General features: G+C 54.1%; 13 protein-coding genes across 13 annotated transcripts; 5 read left to right on the top strand and 8 right to left on the bottom strand.

Moving 5' to 3' along the window:
* Positions 1-419: 419 nt before the first annotated feature.
* On the bottom strand, positions 420-915 carry PG985_008599 (uncharacterized protein; the record flags this gene model as incomplete). Its single annotated transcript, XM_066828367.1, has 4 exons — positions 420-525; positions 567-635; positions 695-780; positions 850-915. The coding sequence occupies 4 exons, from the start codon at positions 913-915 to the stop codon at positions 420-422; spliced, it is 327 nt and encodes a 108-aa protein (XP_066683279.1).
* A 1,765-nt stretch (positions 916-2,680) lies between these two features.
* PG985_008598 (ATP-dependent RNA helicase HAS1) lies at positions 2,681-4,578 on the top strand (the record flags this gene model as incomplete). Its single annotated transcript, XM_066828366.1, has 3 exons — positions 2,681-4,018; positions 4,098-4,241; positions 4,303-4,578. 3 exons carry the CDS (start codon positions 2,681-2,683, stop codon positions 4,576-4,578), a joined length of 1,758 nt encoding a protein of 585 aa, XP_066683278.1.
* A 242-nt stretch (positions 4,579-4,820) lies between these two features.
* PG985_008597 (uncharacterized protein) lies at positions 4,821-5,391 on the bottom strand (the record flags this gene model as incomplete). The annotated part of the gene is made up of 2 exons (XM_066828365.1): positions 4,821-5,260; positions 5,322-5,391. 2 exons carry the CDS (start codon positions 5,389-5,391, stop codon positions 4,821-4,823), a joined length of 510 nt encoding a protein of 169 aa, XP_066683277.1.
* Positions 5,392-6,279: 888 nt separating this feature from the next.
* On the bottom strand, positions 6,280-7,157 carry PG985_008596 (uncharacterized protein; the record flags this gene model as incomplete). The annotated part of the gene is made up of 2 exons (XM_066828364.1): positions 6,280-6,883; positions 6,991-7,157. The coding sequence occupies 2 exons, from the start codon at positions 7,155-7,157 to the stop codon at positions 6,280-6,282; spliced, it is 771 nt and encodes a 256-aa protein (XP_066683276.1).
* Positions 7,158-10,785: 3,628 nt separating this feature from the next.
* Positions 10,786-11,385, bottom strand: PG985_008595 (uncharacterized protein; the record flags this gene model as incomplete). Its single annotated transcript, XM_066828363.1, has 1 exon — positions 10,786-11,385. The coding sequence occupies one exon, from the start codon at positions 11,383-11,385 to the stop codon at positions 10,786-10,788; it is 600 nt and encodes a 199-aa protein (XP_066683275.1).
* A 1,197-nt stretch (positions 11,386-12,582) lies between these two features.
* Positions 12,583-13,591, top strand: PG985_008594 (phosphoglycerate mutase; the record flags this gene model as incomplete). Its single annotated transcript, XM_066828362.1, has 3 exons — positions 12,583-12,684; positions 12,738-12,959; positions 13,019-13,591. 3 exons carry the CDS (start codon positions 12,583-12,585, stop codon positions 13,589-13,591), a joined length of 897 nt encoding a protein of 298 aa, XP_066683274.1.
* A 187-nt stretch (positions 13,592-13,778) lies between these two features.
* PG985_008593 (FAD binding domain protein) lies at positions 13,779-16,069 on the bottom strand (the record flags this gene model as incomplete). The annotated part of the gene is made up of 3 exons (XM_066828361.1): positions 13,779-15,415; positions 15,477-15,616; positions 15,699-16,069. The coding sequence occupies 3 exons, from the start codon at positions 16,067-16,069 to the stop codon at positions 13,779-13,781; spliced, it is 2,148 nt and encodes a 715-aa protein (XP_066683273.1).
* A 1,001-nt stretch (positions 16,070-17,070) lies between these two features.
* Positions 17,071-17,814, bottom strand: PG985_008592 (uncharacterized protein; the record flags this gene model as incomplete). Its single annotated transcript, XM_066828360.1, has 1 exon — positions 17,071-17,814. One exon carries the CDS (start codon positions 17,812-17,814, stop codon positions 17,071-17,073), a length of 744 nt encoding a protein of 247 aa, XP_066683272.1.
* Positions 17,815-18,291: 477 nt separating this feature from the next.
* On the bottom strand, positions 18,292-19,080 carry PG985_008591 (uncharacterized protein; the record flags this gene model as incomplete). Its single annotated transcript, XM_066828359.1, has 1 exon — positions 18,292-19,080. One exon carries the CDS (start codon positions 19,078-19,080, stop codon positions 18,292-18,294), a length of 789 nt encoding a protein of 262 aa, XP_066683271.1.
* Positions 19,081-19,214: 134 nt separating this feature from the next.
* On the top strand, positions 19,215-19,786 carry PG985_008590 (uncharacterized protein; the record flags this gene model as incomplete). Its single annotated transcript, XM_066828358.1, has 2 exons — positions 19,215-19,363; positions 19,423-19,786. The coding sequence occupies 2 exons, from the start codon at positions 19,215-19,217 to the stop codon at positions 19,784-19,786; spliced, it is 513 nt and encodes a 170-aa protein (XP_066683270.1).
* Positions 19,787-20,651: 865 nt separating this feature from the next.
* On the bottom strand, positions 20,652-21,425 carry PG985_008589 (HET-domain-containing protein; the record flags this gene model as incomplete). The annotated part of the gene is made up of 1 exon (XM_066828357.1): positions 20,652-21,425. One exon carries the CDS (start codon positions 21,423-21,425, stop codon positions 20,652-20,654), a length of 774 nt encoding a protein of 257 aa, XP_066683269.1.
* Positions 21,426-22,305: 880 nt separating this feature from the next.
* Positions 22,306-23,478, top strand: PG985_008588 (uncharacterized protein; the record flags this gene model as incomplete). Its single annotated transcript, XM_066828356.1, has 3 exons — positions 22,306-22,321; positions 22,848-23,208; positions 23,334-23,478. The coding sequence occupies 3 exons, from the start codon at positions 22,306-22,308 to the stop codon at positions 23,476-23,478; spliced, it is 522 nt and encodes a 173-aa protein (XP_066683268.1).
* A 1,508-nt stretch (positions 23,479-24,986) lies between these two features.
* Positions 24,987-26,755, top strand: PG985_008587 (cytochrome P450; the record flags this gene model as incomplete). Its single annotated transcript, XM_066828355.1, has 3 exons — positions 24,987-26,014; positions 26,091-26,468; positions 26,491-26,755. 3 exons carry the CDS (start codon positions 24,987-24,989, stop codon positions 26,753-26,755), a joined length of 1,671 nt encoding a protein of 556 aa, XP_066683267.1.
* Positions 26,756-27,325: the final 570 nt, after the last annotated feature.

Raw genomic sequence — 27,325 nt, 5'->3', positions numbered from 1 at the left:
GGGGCGGGCTAGCCTGCAAGCTGCATCCGGGGTGCAGCTACCTTCTGTAAAAGGCAAGTCCATGCGGCGTACAGTAAACGAGATAAGGGCCAACGTCGGTGGTTTTGACATCAAGGGAGTACAAGCGAGGCCATGAGCTCCGTCTTGTACAACGCAGAGACAACGAGGCAGGACTCCCCGCTCCGGCTTTTACGTAAACTTTTGGTTCTAGGTACGCTAGGAAACAGTTGATTCGAGTATCGACTATACCATTTTCTAACTTGTGGTTTAGATATCTGAAATAAGACCCAAATATCAAAAAAAGGGCTTGGCCAAGCGTATGTTCATCTCGGAACTCAGTTGCAAGTCATCTCTCGTTTCTTGCCCGTTCCTCCACCAATCTGCGCAGATAATCCTCAGCAACTGGTTGGATGAATGGTTTACAAGCTGCGGCAGCGAATAGCCTTCGCGTTTGGGAACTCATTGACGTGGTGGCAGCCCTCGTTAACCTTGACTGGCTCGCCAGCGTCTAGGCAGCCCGCGAGCCTGCGGATAATAATAATTAGAGGAAGGTCAAGCGAGCGTACCAGAAGGGGTTGATGGGAACATACTTGTGAGCGTAACAGTTGAAGCCGGGGGCATAGATGTCGACGGAGCTGTTTGGGCACGTTTATTAGCAGATTACGCTGCAATGGGATCATCGAGGCGATCGTACTTGTTGTTCTCGAGATTGTGGCACGTATCGAGGTAGACAGGGTTGTAAATCTTCGTCAAGCACTTCCCATCGGGATGGAGGCTGCCCTGTCGAGTACCATAAGTGATTAGCACTATCGAAGTCGATTTCTATTCAGGGGCTGCAGTGATACACACAATGGGGTCCTGGGCTGCTGCGAGTCCAGCGGAAATAAGGAGAACAGTGATAGTAGGGAACTGCATTCTGAATGTATATGTGTGAGAGCTAGAAGAGTTGGTATGTTGAAGACTTCGATAAGTTTTGGTTGATGTTGGTCATTCAGCTCTAATGCACCGGTGTTGGCTCTTCTTTTTTATATTCATTAAACTGAACGCCAAGGACTAAGCTTGTGTGTGCAAAGGTGCTCAATTATGTGATATTGTGGCGTTTTCTCACAGTGTACAGACAAGGTACGCATCGTATAGCGACCTTGCTAAGACGGGTGGTTCGTCACTATTGCCTTGAAGTAGCAATTGCAAGGCTCAGCTGCTTGGCATTGCTATCTTTACGGATGGAAAGTCTTGTGTCGAAATCCTGGAGCAAATCCCCATTGGTCGCATATGTTCCCGTGCGCGGCATTCTTACGTGTTGAAATTCTGGGGTAGATTGCTTTTCAGCTCCTACGCAGGCGGGAGGATTACCTCAGACGCAGGTACTTCGCACATGTACGCCGTACAGATTACGGGCGGCACATGGGTGACCTGCTTCCGTCTTCCAAGTAGACGAATGGAATATTGGTGCTGTTTTCGGATCGGTGCTGAAGTAATACTGGCTGCCAAGCTGCCGCATTTGATGTCATCGAGATCAAGCATGGAAAATGTGAAGAATGCCTTCGTCGTGGGGCGAGAATCATGTCACGCGTTTCCTTCGTTCTCCATGCTGGGCCGCCTTCATCTATCAACTGATCACTTATCTTTTGCACATTTGACCATGCTCAAACCCTCTCATCTCACTCGGTCGGTGGAAGAACGACTCAGTAACGATGAATATGTGCCGAGAACATCGTCCAAATACGGATCCATTCTTCTTGTCTAAACCCATGCGGCTCAACTGCCAGAAGCACCGCTGCTTGCAAGTGATACGATATACGACGAAAACCCCACATGTAAGCTGATAGGGAAGCGAGCTCAAGTCAGCAAATATCGGCATGATGAAAAAGACAGATGAATAATATTAGGCTATGTAGGCTGCCTCGATCAGTCAAGTTCTCGATTTACCATTTCTCCTGACGTATGCCAAATCACCCCGGCAGAAAAAAGGAGTCACCAAGGGCAGACTATTCTTAGACGGCAAGTTTTGCGGCAGACGGCTCAAAAACGAGGGCGACTCGAATCGCAACCACGAGCACAAGAAGCACGAGGAGTTCGTGCATCAATATACCAGAAAAATCACGAGGACTGCCAGTACCATAAATTGCACGAGTGTAAGCTCTTACACCGAAGCCTTGGCCAGGCCTCATATCCTGATCCAGCACTACCGGGCTTATGTGGAACATGTTGGCTTAAAAACCGAGGACCAGGTCTTTACAGGGTATGCTATCCATCAAACCTGTAATTTAAGTTGCTCCTGAATGTCGACTCGGAACATAACACTGCCAAATGACGGGGTCAAAATGCAGGATGATGGAGGTTCTGGCCCCAAAGGGGAGAATCATAGTTACACTTGAAATGTTCCTCGATGAATAAGAAAATGCATCCCCATAGATTAGCGATTAAGGAGACGACGGTTGTTGTGTTCAATTGAAGGTAGTCATGTGACCTCTTCGCTGGCTTGTCTGGCCAGACCCTGGCAACCATGGAGGTCCCACTACTTGTAAGTTGGGCGGGGCAAAATCGAGCGTGCATTAGGTGGGTGATAAGCGATAGGCGATAAGAAAAAAAGTTCCCCAAGAAAACTACAGCGCCCAGGCATTCGCTTGGTGAGAAAGTCTCCCATCCCCAATTCGACCGTTTTCCACACATCGCAACCATGGCTCCCACCGATAAGAAAGTCAAGAGTTCGAAGCGGAAGGAGCTGTCTGCCACGTCGCCTGCCCCGAAAAGCAAGAAGGTGAAGCGCGTCGAACCTGAATCAGAACCCGAGGTCGAGTCTTCCAGCGACAAGGAGGCTGAGAGCGAAGCCGAGATTGACGAGGATGAGCATTCTGAACTGAACAAGAGGGTTGCCGCTGCAGAGGCCGAAGATGGAAAGGACGCATCGGAGAACAACGACCTCCCCGATGGCGGCGCCAACCTGTCTTTACCGCCCGTCGCTGAGCTCAACGCGGAATCCTTTGCCCAGCTGAACCTTTCCGAAAAGACGATGAAGGCAATTGAGGAGATGGGTTTCAAGAACATGACTGCCATCCAGAAGAGAGCTATCCCGCCCCTGCTAGCTGGAAGAGATGTTCTCGGTGCTGCCAAGACTGGTTCCGGAAAGACGCTGGCATTCTTGATCCCCGCGATCGAAATGCTGACTGCTCTGCGCTTCAAGCCCCGGAACGGAACTGGTGTCATCATCGTCTCCCCCACCCGAGAACTCGCTCTTCAAATCTTTGGTGTCGCCCGGGAACTCATGAAGCACCACTCACAGACATATGGTGTAGTCATCGGTGGTGCGAACCGTCGCGCCGAGGCCGAGAAGCTCTCCAAGGGAGTCAACCTTTTGATCGCGACACCCGGCCGACTGCTCGATCATCTTCAGAACACCTCCTCTTTCGTCTTCAAGAACCTTCGATCATTGGTCATCGACGAGGCCGACCGAATTCTCGAGATTGGTTTCGAAGATGAAATGAAGCAGATCATCAAGATTTTGCCGTCCGAGAACCGACAAAGCATGCTGTTCTCCGCCACACAAACCACCAAGGTCGAGGATCTCGCGCGAATGTCTCTCCGGCCCGGCCCCCTGTTTATCAATGTGGAGGAGGAGCAGAAGTTCTCTACAGTCGAAGGGTTGGAGCAGGGCTACGTTCTCTGCGAGGCCGACAAGCGTTTCCTGCTACTATTCTCTTTCCTGAAGAAGAACCAGAAGAAGAAGGTCATCGTCTTCTGCAGCAGTTGCAACTCGGTCAAATACTATGTGGAACTCCTCAACTACATCGACCTTCCCGTCTTGGAGCTTCACGGCAACCTGAAACAGCAAAAGCGCACGCAAACCTTTTTCGAATACTGCAACGCCAAGACCGGAGCGCTCATCTGCACAGATGTTGCAGCTCGTGGCCTTGATATTCCGGCGGTCGACTGGATCATCCAGTTCGATCCCCCGATGACCCTCGCGATTACATCCACCGTGTTGGTCGTACAGCGCGAGGAAGCAACGGCCAAGGACGTTCCCTTATGGTAAGTCAATCCTTGGAAACTGTCTATTCTCTTTCAACTCTTTGCTCAAGTTACTCACCATTTGACAGTTCTTGCAACCCCAAGAAGCTGGGTTCCTCCACCACCTCAAGGAGGCCCGGGTGCCCATCACCGAGTTCGACTTCCCTGCCAACAAGATTGTCAACATCCAATCTCAGTTGGAGAAGCTCGTCTCTCAAAATTACTACCTTAACGTAAGTGCTTCCTGGCCATCGCTGTGCTGCCTTATCGCCTGTGCTAATATATCGAATGCAGAAATCGGCAAAGGACGGTTTCAAAGCTTATATCCACGCCTACTCCAGCCACAGCTTGCGCAGCATCTTCGACGTCAACAAGCTCGACCTCGCCAAGGTAGCCAAGAGCTTTGGTTTCAACGCGCCACCCCGTATCGATATCCAACTCGGCGCCAGCATGGGTAGAGATAAGGTCCAGGGTCGCAGAGCCTACGGAAGCCAACCCCGACAAGGCGAAAGGGATGGCGGTCGGGGACGAGGTAGTGGCCGAGGAAGAGGCGGACGAGGAGGATACTAGATATGTGACAGTGTGCGAAGCCAGGTCGTTCGGGCGTTTCCGCACTGTTGCTTCATGATATACCATAGGCGTTTTGTTGCATGGATTGGCGTTGCGAAACCAAAAGACAGCCCATAATAGTGGAGGATTGAATTTATACAATTGTGAACACTATCTACATTCCGTCATGTGTGTACTTTCGCATCCTGAGCTCGAGGCTGGTGGTTATATTTTTTTACATCATGATATCGGTCTTCTCCCGCCTAAGCCAGCAGATTCCATACGGCGCACGCTGTACCCACCAAGGGGATCAGGGAGCGCCACACATTCAATCGCGTCCACTTCCTCAGCAGCGCCTCGGCAGTCCCACGGCTCATGGTCTTTGCCTTCTCCCCCTGTGCGCCGCCCATCGAGGCCTCGAGCGCGCGGATGGTCGGCATCATGGCGGCCAAGGTGAAGGGCACGATGGCCAGGACCAGCGCGCCGGCGGCGGCGAACCCGCGCCATTCGGCGGACGGGGAGGAGGCGCTGTACTGATTGTAGGCGACCGTCCAGTAGCCCAGCGTCGTCGCGCCGGCCAGGGCCGGCATCATGGCGGCGCCGCGCCGGTAGAGGCTGTGCCATTGGTGCACTAGGGCGTCTTGCGGCACGTCGGGGCGGATTAGGGCGGGCATGGTGAGGAGGGAGGCGGAGAGGCCGATGCCTTTTTGCGTTATAGGGGTTAGTTTATGTTTGTTACTGCTCGGGGGATGGGGACGACGTACCGAATGCGCAGGACCCGGAGGCGATGCAGGCTAGGGCGGCGAGGTTGAGGGGTGTGGCGGCTAGAGACATTGTGTGTTTGGTCTGGTTATGTATAGGGCGGAGGCGGGACGGTAGTTTTTCAGACGAATGGGTATAATGTTCAATGTCGCCGGGTTCAGTTGGATATATGTAAATGATTCAAGAAGGCTCGAAGGCTGTATTGGCGACTATGTACCAGCGCTACCAAACCCGACCTCTTATATATCCGGCGCTCTTTATGAGTTCGGTCGGAATACACCAAATCAGCGAGAGCTAACCCACCACTGGGAACCGGCCAGAACCCGTCTTAAGGTTGCGTGCGGATCGAACGAACGTACTCATGACATACAGTATGATATGATGCGTCTCCCCCGGACATCTCGACTTTTCCGACCGGCCGTGTCAGTGCGCATGCTTTGTCGCCGTATCCTCCCCTCGCACTAACAACGGGAAGCGGGTAACCTGCTTGGGAATAGACTCGGTAACTGGAAACTAGCGAGAGGGGTGGGCGTGGTTTTCAATGCATCTTTCTTTTCGGAAAACGAGAAATCCCCGATTCAATTACTATAGTTGTTGGCCTCTGTCTGCACTTAAGTTACGAACACGACGGATTGGACCTGCGAAAGTTGCGCAAATGTGGAGTGGCGTTGTCATCCCCATCGCACGGATACGGAGCTTCTCTTGCAATTTGGTTTCGGCATTTCTTGTGGCTTACACGCAGGTAGGGCCTACCTTGCTTCACTTCGGCATCAGGGACTTTTGGGAGTTCGAATGTGTTTATATTTCTATTCGTAACGCATCTAATTCATAGTCTGACACCCGCTGCTATTCCTACTCCCAATAACAGCATGCCAACTGTGCACCCTCTTTCCGACTCCTCATCAGACCCTCAAAGGGGGGAAAAGCAAGTAAGTAGATAAGATACGTCAGAAGCGCGCCTTAAGCAACAGCCGCCTTCTGCGCCGCCGCAATCGCGGCGCTCACGGGCGACATGTCGGCCAACTGCACGAGGCGCTCCGAGGGCGTCCAGCCGAGCTCGACGGGCAGGCGCTCCTCGGCGAGGAAGACGCGGGTGTAGTCCTTGAAGGCGCGGAGCTTGGGGGCCTCGGCGGCGGCGCCCTCGGCGTCGGCGGTGGCGTCGGGCACGGCGCCGTCGAGCATGAGGGTGACGATGAAGGCGGCCTCGCCGCGGGCGGGCGACTGCTGCGCCTCGGTCAGGGGCGACGCCTTTTCCAGGCGGGCGCGCGACGCGCCCAGGGACCCGGCGCTGATGTACTTGGCGTCCTCGCTGTCGGCCAGCACAGAGTCCACGCGCGCCGGGGAGACGGTGTTGCTGTCGTCGGGGCGCGCGAGCGAGGCGGGGCGCTCGATGCCCGCGGTCCGGTTGTCGAGCTGCTTCAGCTCGATGGTGCCGTCCGTCGCGACGCCGAGGGCCTTGAAGGCGCCGGCGCCGGGGATCAGGCCGAAGTCGCGGCTCCAGTTGGTGGCGGCGAAGATGGCGTCGGCGATGTTGTCGACGCTGACGTTGCGGCCGTTGTGGGGGCTGTAGGTCACAAAGGTTTTGTCAGCGAAAAGGGCTAAATTATGATTGCTACGGACAAGAGTATATCTTGCTAAGAGAGAGGGGGAGGTTGATATGGCTAGACGTACAGATACCCGTGGTTTGCCAGGGTGTTCAGCATGGGGCAAGGTCCGCGGGAGTCGTCTGGCCCTGCGGCCTTCCACGGCTTGATGCTGGCATCGCCGGCCCTAGGTCCAAGTGCAGCCGGGAAAGCGAGAGTGGGCACCGCCAGCAAGATAGAGGAGGAGAAACGCATCTTAAAGAAGGGTTTGCGGTGGCGGCTTGGCTTGGCTGAGAAGTGTTGGACGGAGTAGGATGGATAGGAGCACTGGACTGAGGAATCACTCTCTAAACAACCAACACATTGCCGGATCGGCTTGCCATTATATATCTCTCTATATCATGGCCTTTTCCCAAAGTCATCAGATGCCCCCACCGGAGGCGACCGATGTAACATGCGGGCTGCCAGCGGGATCTTGCAGCGCTTCATTCCAGAACTCCAAGTTCTGGCTGGCCATGGACGCTCATAATTCCTCCTCCACTGAGGATGGACTGCGGGCCACACTGTCGGTGGACGGGGCCGTGACGGGAACATCACTTAATATAAAACCGTCCTATCACGAAGGGTGCCGGCATCCTCTGAGTAGCGGGTCAGTGGTCCTGCCAATAGGAGACGTTGTGATGACCGTTTTTGCTTCTTTGGGGATGTTTGTCGTGGCCACCTTGACGAACCCGCAACCCGCTGTTTGAGACGATCCTCCAAGCGCTGCACAGGCCCCGGACGCCCCTGTCATTCGCTAAAATCTTCCCCTGGCAGAGATCTCTTAGCGGCTGCCCCAGCAGGCCGTCGTCCCATATCGCCTAGCGTGCTTGAGGCTGAGCCGTTCCCATCCTCTCAAAGGCCGCCTAAAAAGGAAGTTCCTCGGTGATTGCATCTTCATGCTGCTGTTTCCTTTTTTTCTACCCAAACCGCAGGTAGTTGGAACGAGGATCACGATAGCGACTCGAATTGTTCCCATGCCTTTCAATTGCTCCAACACTGCGCTCTTAGCTTTTTTGCGGGGTTAGATTGGTACATATCTGAAATGTCGTCCCGAGCATCTGAAGATGCATCACAAGATCTGCAAGTCACGTACGATCATCCGAAGGGTGGTGATCTTCAAGCCGACGCAACCAGAAACGCAACCACTCACTGCTTACCGGCAAGGCTGTTTCCTAAACGGACCGCCCTCCACAACTCCTCGTAGCATCGTGTCTCGGGACCTAGCAGCCGACCTAGGCGGTCTGAGGTTGAGTTGACAACGGTTCGCTAACTGCTTCCGGGGCCTCGCACAGGCACGGACGATTTCCCTCCGGCCGTCGCCCCCGTAGAACAAACAAGTGGTACACACCCACCACCACACCCACTCCTGCCCACGAAGAAGCTTGGCTACACCACCTTTCAGCTTTTTGGGTGGACTGATGTGCGCAGCGTGCGGCCGCTAGCCCGCACATGCAGTGTATCTTTTGCTTATTAGAACTCGACGACATATAATACAACTCCGCTCCTGCAGCTCGCCGCCTTGAAAATCCACTACACCTCAAAATGAAACGGAGGCTCTACTTTTCATCCCATCTTTTCTCAAAAAGGGTAATAGGCTCGTCGCGAAATATTTCCCCCTGAACCTCTTGATGGGGTGAGGCGCTTCTAGACGCAATGTTGGCGGATCGCTGGACATGTCCACGTGCCACATAACCCCCTGACGTTCAACGAAATCTACACGACTCGTTGGCATTGCAACTACCTACTCTGGTAGGCGAGGGGTTATCGTTCACCAGGGATCATGTGTTGTTCTATATCGACGAATCCCGAGGAAACCGGAAGATTGAGAACATTCCCTTCTCACATCCTGTGCTGCTGCTGAAAGGGTCAGTCGACCTGCACATGCAATGTGGGCCTACCACCTACCTTCCAGCGATACGGGTTTCTCGTCTATTGCTGGCGTAGTGAAGTAAGTTTGGCCAGTTTTGACACGTTTGTCATGGCAAAGTGGCTTGGTATGATAATCGAATAAAGTGTGGTGCTACTCCTTGCCCGGAGAGTGCAACTTGACATTGGTATATCGGTAGATCTGTGGCTTAATATGTGATCCATTATCTGCCTGCTTATAGTCAGCTAAACAATCCAACAGCCAGAAAGCCCACGTATCAGACTGCACTTTGCTCGCGCTCGTTGGGATAGGACATGCACGCCTTGTATATGCATGGATCATTCGGTCCCCATCCTTAAGCTATATTACATAAGCCTGCATTGAAGAGCTACCTACGGAAGACATGGTAATAGAATCATCGACCGTAGTTCAGAATGATACCTTGTCATGCAATGCTGATATGAAAACAAGCGTTTCCCCTCCCGCATACCTTCTGCTGGTATAGCATGGTCGGTCTGCGAATGCGATTCACATGTCACAGAGATGTTTCTCTGTTAGTGAATGCATGATTATTGATAGAGAACAACACATCCACCTTGCCCATGGACGACAGTGGATGTATTTGTTCTGTCTACTACTAGACTGATGACCATAACATGATGATCACAGACCGAAAACGTCATCAAGTTTGCATCAAGTAGTGACTGCTTACCAGGACAACGGGAGCGGCCACATTGTGTTCTCTGTAGCCACCATATGACTGTAATCTAAAGGGATTAATAAGTGATTAACACGGCAAGCTTACATCTTTTACCGACGTATAGGTTTATTTGATAAATATACATTCACGTACTATGTAGGTTCCCCATTTTAACATTTAAATAGATAATCAACTTATCTTCTTAGGATATATGGCTTCGTAAGTCTGTAACGATATTTCGAAAAGACGCATTGAGGGGTGTCCCTCTATATAGCCCCATATAGAAATTAAATCACTCACACACAAATATCTACTAGGATGCATTTACCAATTACGATAGAGTAGAACAGAGGGATAGGTGACCTATTCTATTCGTTGTCTCGGGATGCTATGGGTTAGAATACTCTGCTCGTCGTATGACCCCGGGACACTCACGCTAGTCTTTACGGCACTATGAGATAGACTCTCTAGACGAATGAACGAGGAAGTTGAGAATCCCGCTGAAGAGTCCTTGACTAGCGGTAGTCTCGCCTACCGTCTCTAGCGGCTATACGCTATACGGCGCCGGGCGATGACCATTGTCCGCCCTATTTTCGACCAGAGTGCAGCGAAGTTCCTTACGAGAGCGGACCAGGATAACCTCTGGGATGCCATCCGTCTTTGCATCACAGACGCAGCGTAGGTCTTCTCAGGGAAACATGTTATACCCAGATCCAAGCACACTGTCTAATAGATATCTCATTACTTTGTACAGAATCGATCATATGGATGGAAGCGCAGCCCGTTCGCTGTTCCCGTATAATACGGCCGTCCAGCGAGCGATCGAGACGGTCATCTTCGAGAATGTGGACATATTCTAAATCGAGTCGGATGACAATAAGGATGTTGAAGATACACTGCCCAATGAGCTCATATAATCAAACGGTGGGTATATGTTCCGTCCGATTTTGATACCGGTGACGGATGTCTAAAGAGTAAGCGCCCTAGAGATGTTGAATGCCTACCGAAAAGATTGCGCTCTGTCAGAGGGATCACATATTCAGCAGGGATCAAAATCAGTAATTAATTGAAGTTTGATTGATTGAGGACCATTGGATTTACTTTAGGTTACAGGAGAGTCTCACTGCATCGACGGTATGTCGATGAGTGGTGGGTGGGGTATGAATGTGAGTGGTATCTGTAATAGTACAATTCCACAGTAATGGGAATTCAAGGTATCCACCATTTGTCTCAGGCGGCATCCTTTCCCATTACCGTGTGACCGAACACGCCATCTATTTGTTGTATTGCTGGGCGTGGGACTTCGCGGACTTGGCCATGTCGCTCACTTCTCCTCCCAACTCGCTCCGGCCGCTGTCATCGGTGCCGGGGGCGAGGATGCTGCTGGCGGCACCTGTCCGTGGCCCGTTCTCCGCGGCGTCACCGATCTTGTGCGCCATCTGGTTCGTCTCCTGGCCGAGCCTGCTGTCGCTGCCGGGCGCCAGCGTGTCCGAGGCGCTTGTCGTCTGGGAGGCGCCGCCGAAGACGCCCGACACCTTGTCGGCGATGGTGCTGGCGAGGCCGCTCGTCTCCTTACCCAGCTTGCTGTTGCCCTGGCTGTCGGTGCCGGGCATCACCGTGTCGTTGCCGCTCGTGGGCGTCGTGCCCTGGAACGTCTGCGACACCTTGTCCGCCGTCGCGTTGAGGATCTGGGTCGTGGCCGAGCCGAAGTCGCTGTCGCCCTTCTTGTTGGTGCCGGGCGTCAGGGTGTCGGTGACGGTGGTGCCGTGGTTGGCGGAGGCGCCCGGGTGGCCGGAGCCGAGACCCATGGTGCGGGCGTCGTTGGGCTGGAGCCCCTCCTTGATGGAGTCGATGATTGACTTATCGCCGGACATATTGATGGTGTTCAAAGCTGCGTGGCTGCTGCTGACTGTATGATTGATAGGTTGGTGGTTGGAGATGGATCGGGTCGTGTTGAAGAGGGGTAATTATATGTAGGCTTGAGTGATATGATGAGCTTCTTTGAGGGTCGAACGATCAGTGGCCATCGTGTTTCTTTATGTAGTCCAGCCATGTAGCCCCTTCGTTGCATACCGTCATCATGGCGTAAACCTGGTTGACAATGGAGGGGCTTCCCCGTAGCTCCCGCTGCTGAAAGAACCCCACTATAGCTCCAGCGTTTCATCCATGACCTCATAGGCGTACCCTTCCGGGCAGTATCGGCAAGGTAAGTTGGCTGGTTGGCATATGAAAAATCTCTGTATGCGTGCCTTCTTCGCTTCTACATTGTTCTGGAAACCGGGCTGCCGGGCTATCATTTCATGTTGCTTCAGGGGCCCGGTAATTGACTGACACCACTTTGCCTGCCAGTTGGATGCTGGCTTCTGGATCAGGATAGTTCCTTCTGAGTAGCTGCCTACAAAATCCCAATGACCTTGGGATGACCATTTCTCGACGTACTTTCTTTTATATGTACAAACATGATTCAAAAGATGGCTAGCATTACGCAAATGATTCTCGCAGTCCGGCGGTTGGCTGTTCGATTGATCAATTGATTGACGAACGAAATACATAAATCGCGATGGAGCTGATATTGGCTCCGCATGGTGGCTAAGATCTCACCAACCCCGCAGAGTTTTAGCACTGAAGCTGACAGCCCAACAGCCCTGCTGCCAGGCCGCATAGCCTGTGCATCTACCCCGCTGTCGTCAGGACCTTTAAAGGGTCCATGTCAAAGGAAAATAACGCACAACATATGACGACGTTTGGCTGTTATGCCTCCACCGCGTCAAGACATACAGGTATACTCGCAGATAATACGCGCCACTCTATACTCTGACACATATACATGTATATATGTAGGCATGTAAGATTTCATGAAACACTCAATTCCTTTTACAACTCGTCAGCCCAGGCTGACAGGAAAGCCTGGCTTGAGGCTGAGTGGAGGTGGGGCAGTGTCAATCTAAATCGAGGCATGTAGTTATCAACTCTTTCAAGCTTTGCCATGCGATCCGTAGGAAACATACACCCTTCTTCGCCATACAATTTCCCCTTTGAGTTCAATCCTAGAGTAAAGTTGGATCATCATCATGGTAGCCCCTCAGGAACGGCCGAAGGTCTTTGAATTTGAATGCCTGGGAGGGTTTTTCAGCACACAGCCGTCAATGAAGCAAGAGCCTACTTACGCCCTTGTACGTTATCAATTCATTCCGTCGGGGAATTGTTAACTAATCGATCATCCCAGACGACACACCCTGACCTCGGGTTGATTCCGCAAACGTACGCCACAGAAGCCGGCTCGACTGAAGACACCCATCTCACTCCCTGGCAACGTTTCGCAAACCACGTGGAGCAACTCAACCGCAACGCCAAGGATGGCGAGCTGTACAAGGTATTGTACGTAGGTCGCCACGGTCAGGGCTTTCACAATGTTATGGAGGCCAAGGTGGGAACTCCAGCTTGGGAGGTATGCATTCCTGGATCGAATTCTCTCATCACTGCAGTGTACTAACCAACGACCCACAGAGTCACTGGGCACTCCTAGACGGAGACGGCGATGCAGTCTGGGCCGATTCCGCATTGACTGACCAAGGGATGCGCGAGGCTTCCGATAATGGCAAGATCTGGCGCAGACTGATTGAGCAAGGAAAGATGCCTTGGCCAGCCCTGTATTGCAGCCCTATGCGGCGCTGCCTGGAAACGGCACGCCTCTCCTTTGAGGACCTCGCGGCTTCTCAGGGCAAGCCGTACCGGCCGATGGTGAAGGAGTACCTCCGCGAACGAATGGGCCGGCATACGTGCGACCGACGGTCCTCCAAGTCGTGGATTCAGGAACACTACCCCTCCTACCTGATCGAACCCGGCTTCACCGAGAACGACGAGCTGTTCGAGGCCGACAGGCGCGAAACGGACGAGGAGCATATTCTACGGGCACGAATTGCCATGGACGACATCTTCGAGAACGAGTCGAGCTGCTTCGTCTCAATCACGATGCACTCGTTGGCTTCGCGCATCTTGATGCGGGTGATAGGTCAGGAACCGTTTCGCATGTCACCCGGTTCAACCACAGCCTTCCTCGTCAAGGCTAGCCGATCTTGAGCGCCCAGAAGAAATGACTTATCGCAATAGACTATATAGACCACAAGTATCTAAGAGCGAAAGAAGTGTTACTCACTTGTCCTGTACACACGAACCCGACCATCCCACGAGATCCAAAGAAAACACGCTAATGATGTTAAAAACCTGTCATCTGCGCCGCTAACAATCGCTTCCCGGCGTATACCGCTTAATCTGACTTGTCAGATCTCCTACGCTGTAGCATAACCTGCGTTTCTCTGTGTACACGCCTCTCCCGCCAACACCAGACAGCGACATATGTTGGACCCGGACCTAAGCAAAAGAATGAAACAGGAACCATGGCCACGTATGCCAGGGAAACGGGTCCCATCCCAGTGTAAAAGCACACCTCAGACACAGTACCGACTAGGAAGGCCAGGTCCGTCAGATAGCGTCTCATCAAGGAGACCACTACAACGGACGACAACCCGACGTCGAAGGGCAAAATCGCCATATTACCAAACGCGAGAGAGTAAAACATGTACAGGTGGCCTATGTGATGCTCGAAGAAGTCGGAGACACGCCGATCTCGGCCGATGTGCGTCTCTACAGGAGGGACCCCCCTTTCTGTCCATATGTACGAACAGATGGTAACGCATATCGTACCAAGTGTCGCGAGCGGCTGCAAAACGTCCCAGAACTGATGGCCCATCCTTGCCGCAATACGCGGAGCGTAGTTGACGAGAACGAAGGCAACGGGAAGTACACGTCCGGCTGTTAGGACCATTGGCCGGCTCGTCGGGGTGTACTCAAAACGCCCACTCCTCGAGTGAGAGAGCCACGTGACCAGGAGGAATAGTGGCACGGTTCTCTGCCAACCCAGGAGGAAGTCGCCCAAAATAGTCCACATGACTGGCCATTGGGGCAACGAAATGGTGTTGTTCCGGCGCCATCCTTCGACGAGCATGACGACTAACACCCCGCTGATGCGATCCCATTCAACAGTGTGCTCCGCGAAGTTGGATACTTCTGCCTGCCCATGCCCAAATACGCCGGTAATCAAAGCAGAGAGGAGAAGGGCAGCGAAGGCTGCCCATTTGAGGAGGAGTCGTATGGGGTTACTCGGCTCTGGGTTGCAGTCATTAAAACCAACAAGTGCTGACCGGTCAGGCACGGGCAGTCCCTCCAGCCTTGGTGCAGGACAACACGTCTTCATGGCCTGTGCCAGTGTGAAGTCAACGCCAAGTCTGGGTATGACATACATGTAGATGATCTTCATGAGACGATTCTGCCACGACTGCATGGATTGGGCGAGAAATGATTCCTTTACAATGCTTGTCGTCCTGGAAACCCGAAGGCGTTCGAGCTCCCTGAACATCTGTTCAACTCGCTCCGAGTCTAGATGTGAACCAGTGCTGAGTTTTGCGGTCAAGAGGTTGACAAAGGTGGCGGCGTCCTCGAAGCACATGGCCGCGCCCTGGCCCGTCACCGGGTGTGGCTTGTGAGCAGTGTCTCCAAGTAAGACGATGCGGCCAAAATGCCAGTTCTGTAAGGCGTACTTCTGCAAAGGCACATAAGCAGATCTGGCTCGGTTTCTGTATAAATCACCGAACTTGATGTGATTTTGGATCAGGCCGTGACGGTGCTCCCCCGCGTATTCGTCTCGGTCTGCTTCCGTGAAGCGGCGGATCTCGCTACCTCGCAGCTCTTTGGGTAGGATGTGGTTGTGGACAAAATAGGCCTTGCCTTTGCCGGTCATGTAAGCCATGGTCTGGTCCTTTCCGCCAGTGATACTTGCCCCGGGCTGGAGCCCGAGGTCCGCCAGATCGGCGATGCCGAATAGCGCCGCCCACTGGCATGTGATTGCTGTGAAAGGTCAGTTCAAATTTCTGTTCGGTTCGGGTTGCGGTAGAATGGTCATGCTTACAGTCTGGGCCTTCGCCTTTGAAGCAACCCGGTATCTTCTCGTTCCCGAGCCGCCACATTTCGCTGCGAACGACGCTGTGCACTCCATCGGCGCCAACAAGAAGGTCACCCGTGACAATATCGCCGGTGTCCAGCTTGATACTGACTTTGTCGTCAGACAAATCGACCGCGACGAGCCCTCTTTCCCGCGTGGACCTTGGACTTGTCCCGTATCTTGTCGTACATGTTCTGGACGGCCTGCTGCCGGTCCATGATGATCAGCGGGTAGCCAAACACCTGTTGATAGAGGGAGGACACGTCCTCGCTGGCCGCGCTGGGGTTGCCATCGGGCCACCAGTCGCTCATGCGCTCCAGCGGGGTCGAGGTGGCGGCAAACTGGTCGTAGAGGCCCAGCTGGTCCAGGATGCGGTACGCGTTGGGTTGGATGGCGACGCCGGCGCCTACTTGGGGCGCGATCTCCTCGCGGCCCTCGAACAGGACGTAGTCGATTTCGAACCGCTCGAGCATCAGCGCCAGGGCTAGTCCCGTGGTGCCGCCACCGACGATTACCACTCTCAGCGCCCGCTGCTCCGACTTCTGGGGCGGTTCGGGCATATTGCAGAGCAGATCAGGGCGCAGACTGGTCACGAAAAGAGTGGACGTAATACCACGACGTCACTGTCAGAATGGACGAGAAGCCTGGCAATAAAGTGCAAGAGCATGGAGGATTTACGACTGGGCCCGAATATATATATACTCAGGCGGTTATTCTAGAACTTGTCACCGACTGTCTGGTACATTCGCGATGTGGACCCATTGTATAATGCAGTGTACTTTTGTAGTGGAGACGATTACAGGAGTATATGGTCTTGATCTCCAGCGTACAAGCAGGAAGCGGGGTTGGGCCACACAAAGGGTCCGGACGTATGTAGGCTCCCGAGCTTTGGGCTGTTGCTTGCATATGTACGCGTCTCCAGATACGGAGTATCCGGTATCGCTAACTGGATCCTTGTCCGTCGTGCAAGGCTAGCGACAGGGGCCCAGAGAGTCGGTTGTCCGAGCACCAGGAGTCACCTGAGCTCGTGCGACCAAGACCATCCTGGGGTCGTGCGGTATTGTCGTCTTCTTTGGAAGCCGTGGTTAGTGCTTAGGGTCTGTAAAGGAAATTCTTCAGCGTGGGCCTTTTGTTACGTGCCGCACTCTTGCAGATTATACGACCCTGTCGGGAACTGTCGTGAGCCAATCATAGGGCCCGCCTGCGCGTGGCTACACCCGACTCCCTGTCTACAGTGGTATTGGACCCGCCCGCGAACGCTGAAGACCCAGACCCGGCCGAGAGAGCCAACCAGCTGGGCTATTGGTCGTCGGGACTGCCAAGCCTGGGAGATGCTTTGGGGGGCGAATTCTGCAGTGGCACAACCATTGATATTAATTGTGGGGTACAGTCTGTACCAGGATAAAGTATGCCAATTGATCCTTATTGTTAAGAATAATATCCATTGCCTAGAGAGATGACCAATGGTCCACAGCTTTGATCTGAACCCATCCATTGTCGTCACGCAGCTCCCGGCGATGACGGATGACGCTCTCCAGGCCGGTATGTCTATGCGGTGAATTTAAGATAACACCAATTCTAAGCCTCCTAAGCCTTCTATAAAACTTTCGTAGACAATCCAGCCGCTCGAAATCCTCTGTATGTCCCAGAGCCATGTCCTCGGCTTCCGGCTTCCCGTGGGGGAGAGCCCGTCGTCGATCAGCCGCATGGTCTGCACGCGGGGGAATTGTGCAAACAATACCACCCTCGCCATAGACGCCGCATGTGGACAGAAAATGAGGGGCGAGGTGTGCAAGCAGCAGCCGGCGTTAAAGTCCTCCCGGTCGCATATGATGTTCCGGACGCTCTCACGGCCCGGGAGGGACTTCCGCCATATAGAGACGGCTTTGTCGATATTGGCGGCGTCCCAACCGGTCTCGCCCCCCTCTCCCTCTCCCTCTCCGACGCGGCTCGCCGTAGTCGGCCCTGCCAACATCTGGTACATGACGTAGTCACGCTCCGGATGCCACGCGACGCCGAGGCAAAACGCCGTCGGCGCTTCCGGGAGGGCGAGGCCGCGCGACTCGAGGAAGACCCGGCGGGCTTCGTGGCAGGCGTCGTGTATCGGCGAAAACTTGGGATAGACGACTGTGCTCGGGAAGGCGGGGGCGAGGGTAGCGACGTTGAAAGGGTTTGTGCGCTTTACATACTCCAGGGCCGCATCGTCAAAGAGGGCGCGGGCACGTATCACGCGGGGTTCCTCCACCGCGTAGGTCCAGATCATGTGCCGGAGCTCGGGGGGCAGTTTAGGGAAGGGATGGAACATTTTCGCGGAGTATGATTAGGTTGGTGCACTGAGCTTTTCTCAGGGATGTGGTATAACTCCAAGGAGGAAAGTGGGAGTTACTAGTTGTGGGGATTGATCACTGGTGTTGCAGTTGGAATCGGATGTAAATGTGATCGATTCGCTACTGTGTAGGTACACAGACAACGACTCGATGTAGCGATGGATGTTGAAAGAAGAAGAATAACTTCAAAGCTAGGGAAGCTTTGCTAAGGACGAACAAATGGACAGGAAATGGTGAACCTTGGTTGAACAGTCATGCTCTTGGGCAAGGTTTCTCTTTCGCCCGGGTCAACCTTCTATTCTAGAATTCATTACCAGGTTATTTCAACAGTGAAAGAGACGCAAAGAGAGCGAGCTAATACCATACATAACATAACCAACGATGAGAGAGTTCACCGAGGCAAACTCTGATTAGCTCCTCGCACTGACGCCTTTATACTTCCGCTCGTGAGGCCCCTACCGAGAGGAGAGGCGGCAGGAGATCGACCCCGACAACTTGATCCGATCCGATCCCACAGTTGATTTCGGCCCATCGCCTCTCAGCTCATTAATCGTTTCCCAAGCATCCTTGAAATCGACAGGGTCATCAGTATGCTTCAGAACGGTTTCGCGCCGAGACGCCCGCGTTGTTCTGGTCGCCGGACGAAACTTGGCACCGGGAACGAGCTTCATTATCCTTGCGTTGGGAAAACCGCCGATCATGTTGCCTTCCACGTCTTCTGTTGGGTGACCATTCGGGAAAAGCCTCCGACCAGGGGTTACGGTCCAGATATTATGGAACTGGTACAGATCGAACATGATGTTCCTAACACTGTAGCGGCCTCTTGCAGGGTCCTGCAACCCGTTGCGGAAATCATTGTTGCGGAGATCGATGGCATCCCACCAGGGGATATAACCGTACTCAAACCGACGGCGCTTGTTAGCGCTGGTATCATGGCACATGAGGAAGTCGCGGTCGGGGTGCCACGCCACACCGAACCCCTTCTCCGTGTCCGTCTCCCGCACGAGGCCGGGCGACGCCAGGAACGCCCTACGCGCCTCGTGGCAAGTATCGTGTAGCGGCGAGAACCTGGGGTAGACGGTGATTCTGGTGCCTCGTGACTTCCATCTTTTGGTCGCGCGATCGTAGAAACCCTTAGTGTGCACCACGCGCGGCTCTGCCACGGCGTAGTCCCAGATCATGCGCCGCAACTCCGGGGGCAGTTTGGAGAAGAAATGGAACTCGGGGTTCTGCTGATTCGACATTTTGTTGTTACGATTTGGCAGATTCCGATGGGAAATGGAAAGGTAAAGTTTATGATTGCATGCGCGTTGGTGGTTTGAAAGCAGATGAAAATGTTTTATACATACTCAAGGTAGACGTACTTCATTTTTAAACTATGGTTGTGACATTTAGACTTCGATTCCAGCCAGATTTAGTGGTTGAGCGGTCGCCTGCAAACTTGCTCAAAAAGGTCAAGATAGGTCCGATGGGATCTCTAACTTCCCCATCCCCACCCCCTTTTCTTCAGGATTTCCCTCAACAGTGGTAAGCGGGTGGAGGCGACTGCAACGTATCAGCGCCCACCTCAGACGCATAAAATGAAGCCTCGCGACCGCCGACGACCCTCTCCTCAGCAAAGCCCCCGTCGTTACCGCCCTGGCCAGGTGCTGCAGCAGTGGCCTCAGTATCCGCCGCGCCGACGCCGGCCTCGGGTTCTATCACCAGCGTCTCGTACGGGGGCAGCACGACCCCGTCGTAGGGCGGCAGCGTCCAGAAGGCCTCTGCCCGAGCTCGTCGTTCCGCCCGCCGTTCCTCGCGCGCCTGCAAGCGCTGGCAGCGGTTCTCTTCGGCCCAGGACAGTTTTCCCGCGCGGAGGGGCGGCAGGCCGACGTAGGCGACCAGGGCCCGGCGAAACATGCTTCGGTTACCTTCGATTGTGGTGTCGAGGGTGTCGATGTGTCGCTCTAGGTCCTGGCCCTCCAGGTCGTCCGCGTTCGCAGTGTCCGCAGGTATAGAGTAGCGCCAGTACAGAAAGGCCCGGACGAGGAGCTGTAATCCATAATGAACGGGGACGACGGGCAGCGCGACGGTCCAGATGGCGAACAAGGCGATCCACTGGACCGACAGCGTCCGCGAGCACGGCTTCGGACGCTTGCCCTTGTTCCAGAGGTCCATGGTTATCGCCGCAGCGGCGTTGCAGAGGCAGGTGTAGGCGGTGATGACTATCGCGAGCGTCCCTGCGGAGTTCCATTCAGGAAGAGGCGAAGGCAAAGGCCCAGGAGACGAGGGCGGTGGTTGTGGCATGGGTCTGCCGATGTAGAATGGCGACGAAGGACTGGCTGGGTTCAGGGGGTCCTGCAAGACCAAGCGTTGCCGGGGAGCGTTGGTGGTGGCGCTGGGGGTTGTGAGGTCTCCTAAGGGGGAGAGCCCTAAGGGAGCCATTTTCAAATGGAATTGGCGTGAGAAGTGAATCGAAGATTGGGCGATTCAAGAGACCTTTCCAGCTGTGAAGTGATCCTTCTTCCAGGCTGTTCACACAAGTATGATGAGATTTGTTGTCCTGGGAGGGTCTTCGTAGCGTAGTTTATGTAAATGAAATAAGTGAATTTTTACTTGGACATCTGTCTGGAGAGGCAGGTTGTAGTTGAAGCGACTTGATATAGGTTTTGCAATTTGCATCTCCGAAATCCATAGTTGGGCAAGAGAAACGATTCCTGAGCTTAAGCGTATGTAGACGTTGGTAACCCCTGAACCTTAAACCCAATACACTCGACTAGGGTGTAAGAGCACACCCCAACACCGACTTCCCAAGAGCAACTCCACTGTGTAAAACCTATTTAAACAAATGGAATAACACAGCATTGTTCTTTTTCAACTCCAAATTCACAACGAGGATCGTCTCCCCATCGCTGCGTGTGCGCTGTTCGCACTGCAGCTTGGCCACCCCGAACCTGGCCTTCATCGTGTTGCTGGTCACCACCAGCATCATCAGGTCCTGCTTCCGAGTCTTGAGGCTGCCCTTGCTCGCCCCGATCTGGGCGATGGCCCGATAGTCCCTGGCGCTGGCGGCCGGGTACAGGGCGCCCAGCATATCCTCCATGTGGACCCAGGGCTGCGTCGGGTTATCCTCCGAGAAACCGCACGCCACGGTGACAATGCCGGTGTAGTTGCCGACGAGCTGGAACCGGTGGAACGCGACGAAGCTCCGGAGGCCGCTGGTGACGAAGACGCGGTTCTGCGCGTCCCACAGCTCCCGGGGCCCCGTCTCGACCAGCCGCACCGCGGCGCCGTCCTCGAGGCCCTTGATCTGGAAGTAGACGGCGCCGAGCGCGTTGTGGGCCACTGCCGGCGCGATCCGCGGCTTGAAGCGCTTGGAGACGAAGATGTCGTTCCCGCCCGAGTTCAGGGAGTGCTCCGGGAGCGTGGCCAGCGTGTGCGGCCGGACCCGGAAATAGACGCTGGCGCGCTCGTGCTTCAGGAATAGGCCGAGCTGCGGCGTCTTTTGCCCGTTTTTTCCCTGCGTGTGGCAGTGCAGGGGCATCACGACATCTTCTGAGCCTTGGGTGGGGTGTATGAAGGTGTGGATTCGCAAACCCTTGTTGGACATGGAGTAGTCCGAGTTGTACTGCAGATCGTGGTCGAGCACAAGGTTGCCCAGACCAGCAAACTCGGCGGGGCTTTGGGCCAGGATGCCGCGGTACGTTGAAGAGCTGCCTTGCTGGCCCGAGCTGGGATGGCTGTCCATCTTTGCGGTCCAAGCAAACAGGGTCAGGTCGTTGTTGTCGCGTATGATTTCTTCATGCAGCCTGACAAAGGCCTGTGCGCCTTCACCATACAACATGGGCATATTGACCCCGAACAGTCCAATGAGGCAGTAAGCAGTATCTTCCAGCTTGGTCGTCTGCCGAGACGCGGCCCACGACATCCGGCGGGCGACGGGCGTGTCGGCGAGCAAGTTGCGAATGTCGGCGCCAGGTGGAGGCGACAATATGTTCGCGTCTATTCCCGTTATGGACGACAGCTCCTGGCAGAGAGAATCTCTCGTGCCGAAGAAGCGCCAGGAGCTGTCGTAGAAGTAGGCCGCGCGGGGCGCGATTGTCTCCTGCAGCGTCCATCCCCGAGTAAACCAGCGGGCATGGCGTAGAGTGTCGGCGTCACCGGCATCGAAGTCATTCAGGTAGATGAGGCATAGGCCGGCGTCGCTGTACCATTGGAACATGGAGTTGATGGACTCGGTGAGCTCCGCGTTGTTGGTCTTGTCGATACAGCACGAGTCTATCCAGACGTAGTGGTAGCCGCACTCGAGGGCCTTCCGGCAGGTCTTTTCGATCTTGTCCCAGCCTTTGACCGAGGTCCGCGAGTCGAGATTGGCAAACTGTTGTAGAGTGACCTCTCCTTGGGCATCCCAGGTGTGGGACAGGATGGCGAAGGGATCCGTGGGGCTGCCAAAGTATTCTTTGAGCAGCAAAGGCTCACTGCGGCAGTCGATGAGCCTCATTCTTGGTTTGCAGAGCTGCCGGTTTTCTTTACGTGTTATCCGACTATATATAGTTGGTCAGGTATCAAGGACAGCTACCCAAGTCAGATTGCGGTTGACGGAGCTGGATTGCGAAATGCGCTTGACAGTTCTCGTATTGTGGGCCTACTAGTGGAGTATACGAGAGATGCATCCCATTAGCGTCGACGCCGTTTGCCGCATTGGCAAATTATTAATGGCGAGACGGTGGAGAAAGGGAAGGAAATCATAGAACGAGTATCTGTATTCGAAAGAAGAGCTTCATAGTAACGACTGGAGCATGGTACAAGAACTCTGAATCAGACAAAGTATGTAAACAAAGTAGTGAGGAGTGACCAGATACACAAGTCATACTCAAGCACCGAAGAAGAATATAACCCAACAAGATAAAAATCAACCATCAAACACCCGCTGCCATCAGTTCACCAGGCCATCCAAGCCCCCTTCCCACCAATACCCCCAACCCAACCCCAAACCGAAATGCGTGGCCCCATCTCAACTGCTTCTTAGCAGTCAAACTCGCACCAGAGGTCGAACTCGTGGCGGTGCCCGTTGCTGACGCGGGGGGACTTGTACTTGTGGTTGGCGCACTCGTGGGAGCTCCAGACCTGGGTGTCGTAGGAGAGGGTGAAGGAGCTGCGCCACTTGTCGTCGTTGGTCATGATGCCGCCGGGCAGGTAGCCGTCGACGAAGAGGTTCTTGTTCTTGGTCGTGGCGATCTCGACCTTCTTGGCCGGATTGGTGGCGCCCCACTCCCCGACCTGGCTCCAGTCGTACGTCTTGCCGATGGCCGCGCCCGACTTGTCCACGATGTTGATCTTGTACTTTTGCGTGCAGTGGGCGCCGCAGAGGCCGTTGGAGGCTGGGAGGGGGTGTTAGTCAGTTATACTGGTTGGCCGAAGGGAACAAAAGGAAGGGGAAGGGGATATCTTTAGAACTTACAATCAATGGCGATGTGGGCTTCACACTTGTCCGCATTCTTGCGTGCCACAAGAGCAGGCGACCAGACAGAATTGGCGGCGTCCTGGCTGCCGGCATCTACGGCAGTCGAGCCCTCAGATGCGAATGGCATAGCTGCAACAGCGGTAGCCAGAAGGCCTTGGACAATGATGTTCTTGAGGACAGACATTTTGGAGAATGGTAAAGGTGATGTTGAAATGTGATATGAGGAGACTGTTGTTGGCTGGACTGCTGGATTGGTTCTGTTGGAATCTGGAATGTCGAATGTTGATGAGGAAGTATGAGGAAGATGCTGGTGATGGTGGTGATGATGAGACAGAGGAAGGAAGAGAAAACGAGAGGCAAGACCAGCCGTTCTTATAGATGTTGCAGAGCTTGATGAAGTGTTACCACCACCTGATTTCAAGGCATCAGTATACTCAAGTTTTTCATGATACTGTCAGTATAGTAATGTTAGTAATCACTGAAGAGGCATAGACCGTGAAACAATTGACAAGGCCTTAGTCTGGACAGTGCTAGGTCAGCTAGCTTGGTTCTATGAATAGCATCTAGTATAGTCTCTAGCTTCGTTGCAACTGGCCTTTCATCGTATATTCCATCGTTTGCCAGTATGGGGCTGAGATACTCCCTGGTTTATTGCTTAGACAGCCCTGAATGAAAGTTATTAATGCATCTTCCGTATAAAAACACAACAAGCGTTCTGTCTTCAGCCAGTCACTGCAATCTCCCGAGATTACTACACCGCCCCACTACCACCTCGTCTAACAACCCAATTGGCTGGAGGGTCTGCCGGATGCCGAACTAGCTTCTTAGTCAAACGCACACTGCCCACTGGGGCTTTCGTCCTTGCCTGGATAAAGCAATTGGTGTTGAAATATAGGTGCCTAGACTTACTCAGCCAGTGTTGCTGTCGGGACGGGTGCGTAGCCAAAAGGCAGACCGTGCACCGTCAGTAGACGTCGCATTAGACGCAGGGCTGAAATGCTAAACCCAAACTCGGCCGAAAGCACTTGCTTAGAGTTTACTGGGAATGCATCCAAGTGGTTAGTTAGGCGCTCGTGGGACTATGCTAACGATCGGCAAAACCTTATGCACCCCTTTTTGACGAGACGTGCAGATATCCTATCGACCATATCCTGGTCGCAAGCTCTTGAACTTACTACTCATGGCGATCAAAGAGAACCACCCTGCATCATTCCAGAGCGCTCAATATGATATCCTATAATATCGTTGCCTAAACCCCAAGCAGACCTTCTTTCAGCTTTGTTGACTGCAATGGCGGCATTGCTAGACGGTTCCTGGTATCTAAGCAGCAAGCGCCACCCGAGGGCATCAGGCTCAAATTGATGAAGGTCGGATCAACATTCAAATGATCCATGGTTTGTAGCCAAAAGGGTACCTAGTAGGAGGTCTTTAGATCTCCTGAGCTCCGAGATGTGGCTGCGCTTTGCAAAGCAAGTACACACAGACGGAAGGCGGTAAAAGAGAGGAACCGATGCAAGGGGTGGGTAAGGGCAGTACGACGTTACAGGGATGAGGACACAACCCAGGAGTCTGATTGGACGATGGTGTTGACCGGAGCAGCAAAGTCACCTCGGAGGGACTTGAGCCGCTTGTGCAGCCAAATCTGCTTTGCTCCTCTCCGAGGATGTTCACTCCGTGTAATCCGTTTATTTCTTCAAAGCTATCGTCATGTTCAACATCGCTGCGCTTGCCCCGGGATGGGCATTCCCCAAGGCCCTGCCCGAGGTCCTCAGGCTTTCCCCGTTGTCCTTGCTTATATTCCTAGCATCCTGCCTGGGACTGGTCTTGCTACTGTCTCGAATCAAGACAGCCGCCTCCAAGGATGCGTCCTCTCAGCAAACGCTCAGCGACCCCATACCTGGCGTCTATAACACCCTCCAATTCATTTTCAACAACCACATGTTCATGACACGCGCCCAGGCGGCACTCCGGCGGGGCTGTCATAACATCCTCCGCTTCTCCCTTGGCCCCAAGACAGTCTACCTGGTGACGGGCCAGCAGAACGTCCGCGCCGTGTTCGGTCGCGACCTGGTGCACGATGTCACCAACCAGGAGCAGATGACCCATTATGCCCTGCCGACGCTGTACAAGATGAACCCGGCCGAAGTCCGGCGCTGGGAGGCGGACCGCTCAGGCGTGACCAAGACCCCGATCCCGGGAGCCGAGGGCGTGCTCCCGCGCCAGCGGCTTTGGTACAACTACGAGCACATCTACGCCGAGTACCTGGGCAAGCCGCAGTATATGAAGCCGTTGATCAAGATGTACTACCGGAATCTGGACGAGCTGTTTGAGCGCTACCCGGCAGGTGAGTGGAGCACCGTCAGCATCCAGAAACTATGCCGTTACGAGGTCACCCGAGCCTTGATCACAACCTTATTTGGTCCCCGCCTCATCGAGCTGAACCCCGACTTCGTCGACCGTCTGTGGGCGTTTGACGAACAGGTGTTCCAGCTCGTCATGGGCCTACCGAAGTGGCTGAACTCAAAACCCGCCAAGGCCCACGATGCCTTCGTGGGTTCTATGGAGCGATGGCTGGATGCCGCTTCTGACGGCTTCGACTGGGAAGCCCCTGAAGAAGACGCGGACTGGGAGCCCCACTTCGGTGGCCGGGCCGTCCGTGAAATGTATCGCTGGATGAAAGAGACGGAGTGGAGGGACGAAGTGATAGCTGCCACATTGGGTGCGCTGGTATTTGCGTAAGTGGTGTTCTAAGGGTTTTACCACAAACCTTCGTTGTTAATGCGACTAACATGAACTTGGGGAGTATTATAGGTTGAATTCAAACAGCATACCAACCACAATGTGGATGTTGATGGAGATCATCAAAGACCCGAGCCTGCTACAGGCAGTGAGGCAGGAGGTGGCTACGGCGACGACCAGGGACCCAGAAACGGGGAAGCCACTTTTCGATCACCAGAAGCTGGTGGCATTGCCTTTGCTCCAGTCCATCTGGACCGAGACGCTGCGCCTACGCATCAACTTCAATATCGTGCGCGACGTCAAGCAGCCCGTCACCCTGGACAACGGCAAAACCACCGTCGAAAGGGGTTCCCTGCTGCAGGTACCCATGATGATCGCGCACTACGACGAGTCCGTCTGGGCCGCCACGGACCACCCGGCCTCGGATTTCTGGGCGGAGCGCCATATCAGGTACGTCGAAGGGGGAGCGCAGGTACGCCATGGCCGGACCACCCGCGGCGTACTTCCCCTTCGGCGGCGGCGCCAACATCTGCCCCGGTCGCCAGCTGGCCAAGCATGAGATCTTCACCACCGTCGCCACAGTCATCTTCCGTTTCGACTTGGAGGTGCTGGGGTGGACCAACACGGCGGGGGGGTCGCCGTCGGACCGCGGGGCTGAGAGTGATTTGCGGTATTGTGGAGCGGGGGCCATGCCGCCGGATCGGGACTTGAAGATTCGGTGGCGGCGGATGGACTAAGTCAGTAAATTAAGACGCTGGGTCTGGTTTTCGGCAGATTTGCTGGAGACATTAACCCCTATACGTTATGATTCTGACTCCAATATCTCAGTACAGGGAGCTTTCAGGGTGAAATTTCTGGTGTTTATGATAACATGCATTTGATTGAAACGAGAAGGTAATGTATCTACAGAGGTAATGACAGTGATGTGTTTGCCCAGTCACACAATCACCAACTCTTTCATACCAGTAATCAATCTCTAACCGAATAATTACCAAGATTGGTAAAAGAGCTTAGGATACAGGGGAAGCATGGCATGATACCCAAGACCAGGCCAGGAAATAGCGGCACGGGTCCATCTGGCTGGGCTCTGTAGTGACTGTTCCCATCTTGCACTCCGTCCGTCCGCCCCAAAGAAGAACAGAGGCTCTACACCACTATTGAACGCGCCACACGCTGCAAAAGCCGACCCATGTTAGCCTTGTTATCTCCTGTGGCTGAGCTTCGGGCAGTCCGTGTTCCTCCATGTCCATGGTTCCCCCGAGCCTGTCGCGGCGGATGCGGCGACCCCTCTCTTGGCGGCTTCCTTG

This window comes from Apiospora marii, assembly GCF_038362585.1.
Source record: "Apiospora marii strain CBS 49790 chromosome Unknown utg000005l_segment0_segment0, whole genome shotgun sequence".
NCBI classification, from domain to species: Eukaryota; Fungi; Ascomycota; class Sordariomycetes; order Amphisphaeriales; family Apiosporaceae; genus Apiospora; species Apiospora marii.
Note: the sequence above shows the minus strand (reverse complement) of the source record. Positions and strands in the feature narration are given on the sequence as shown.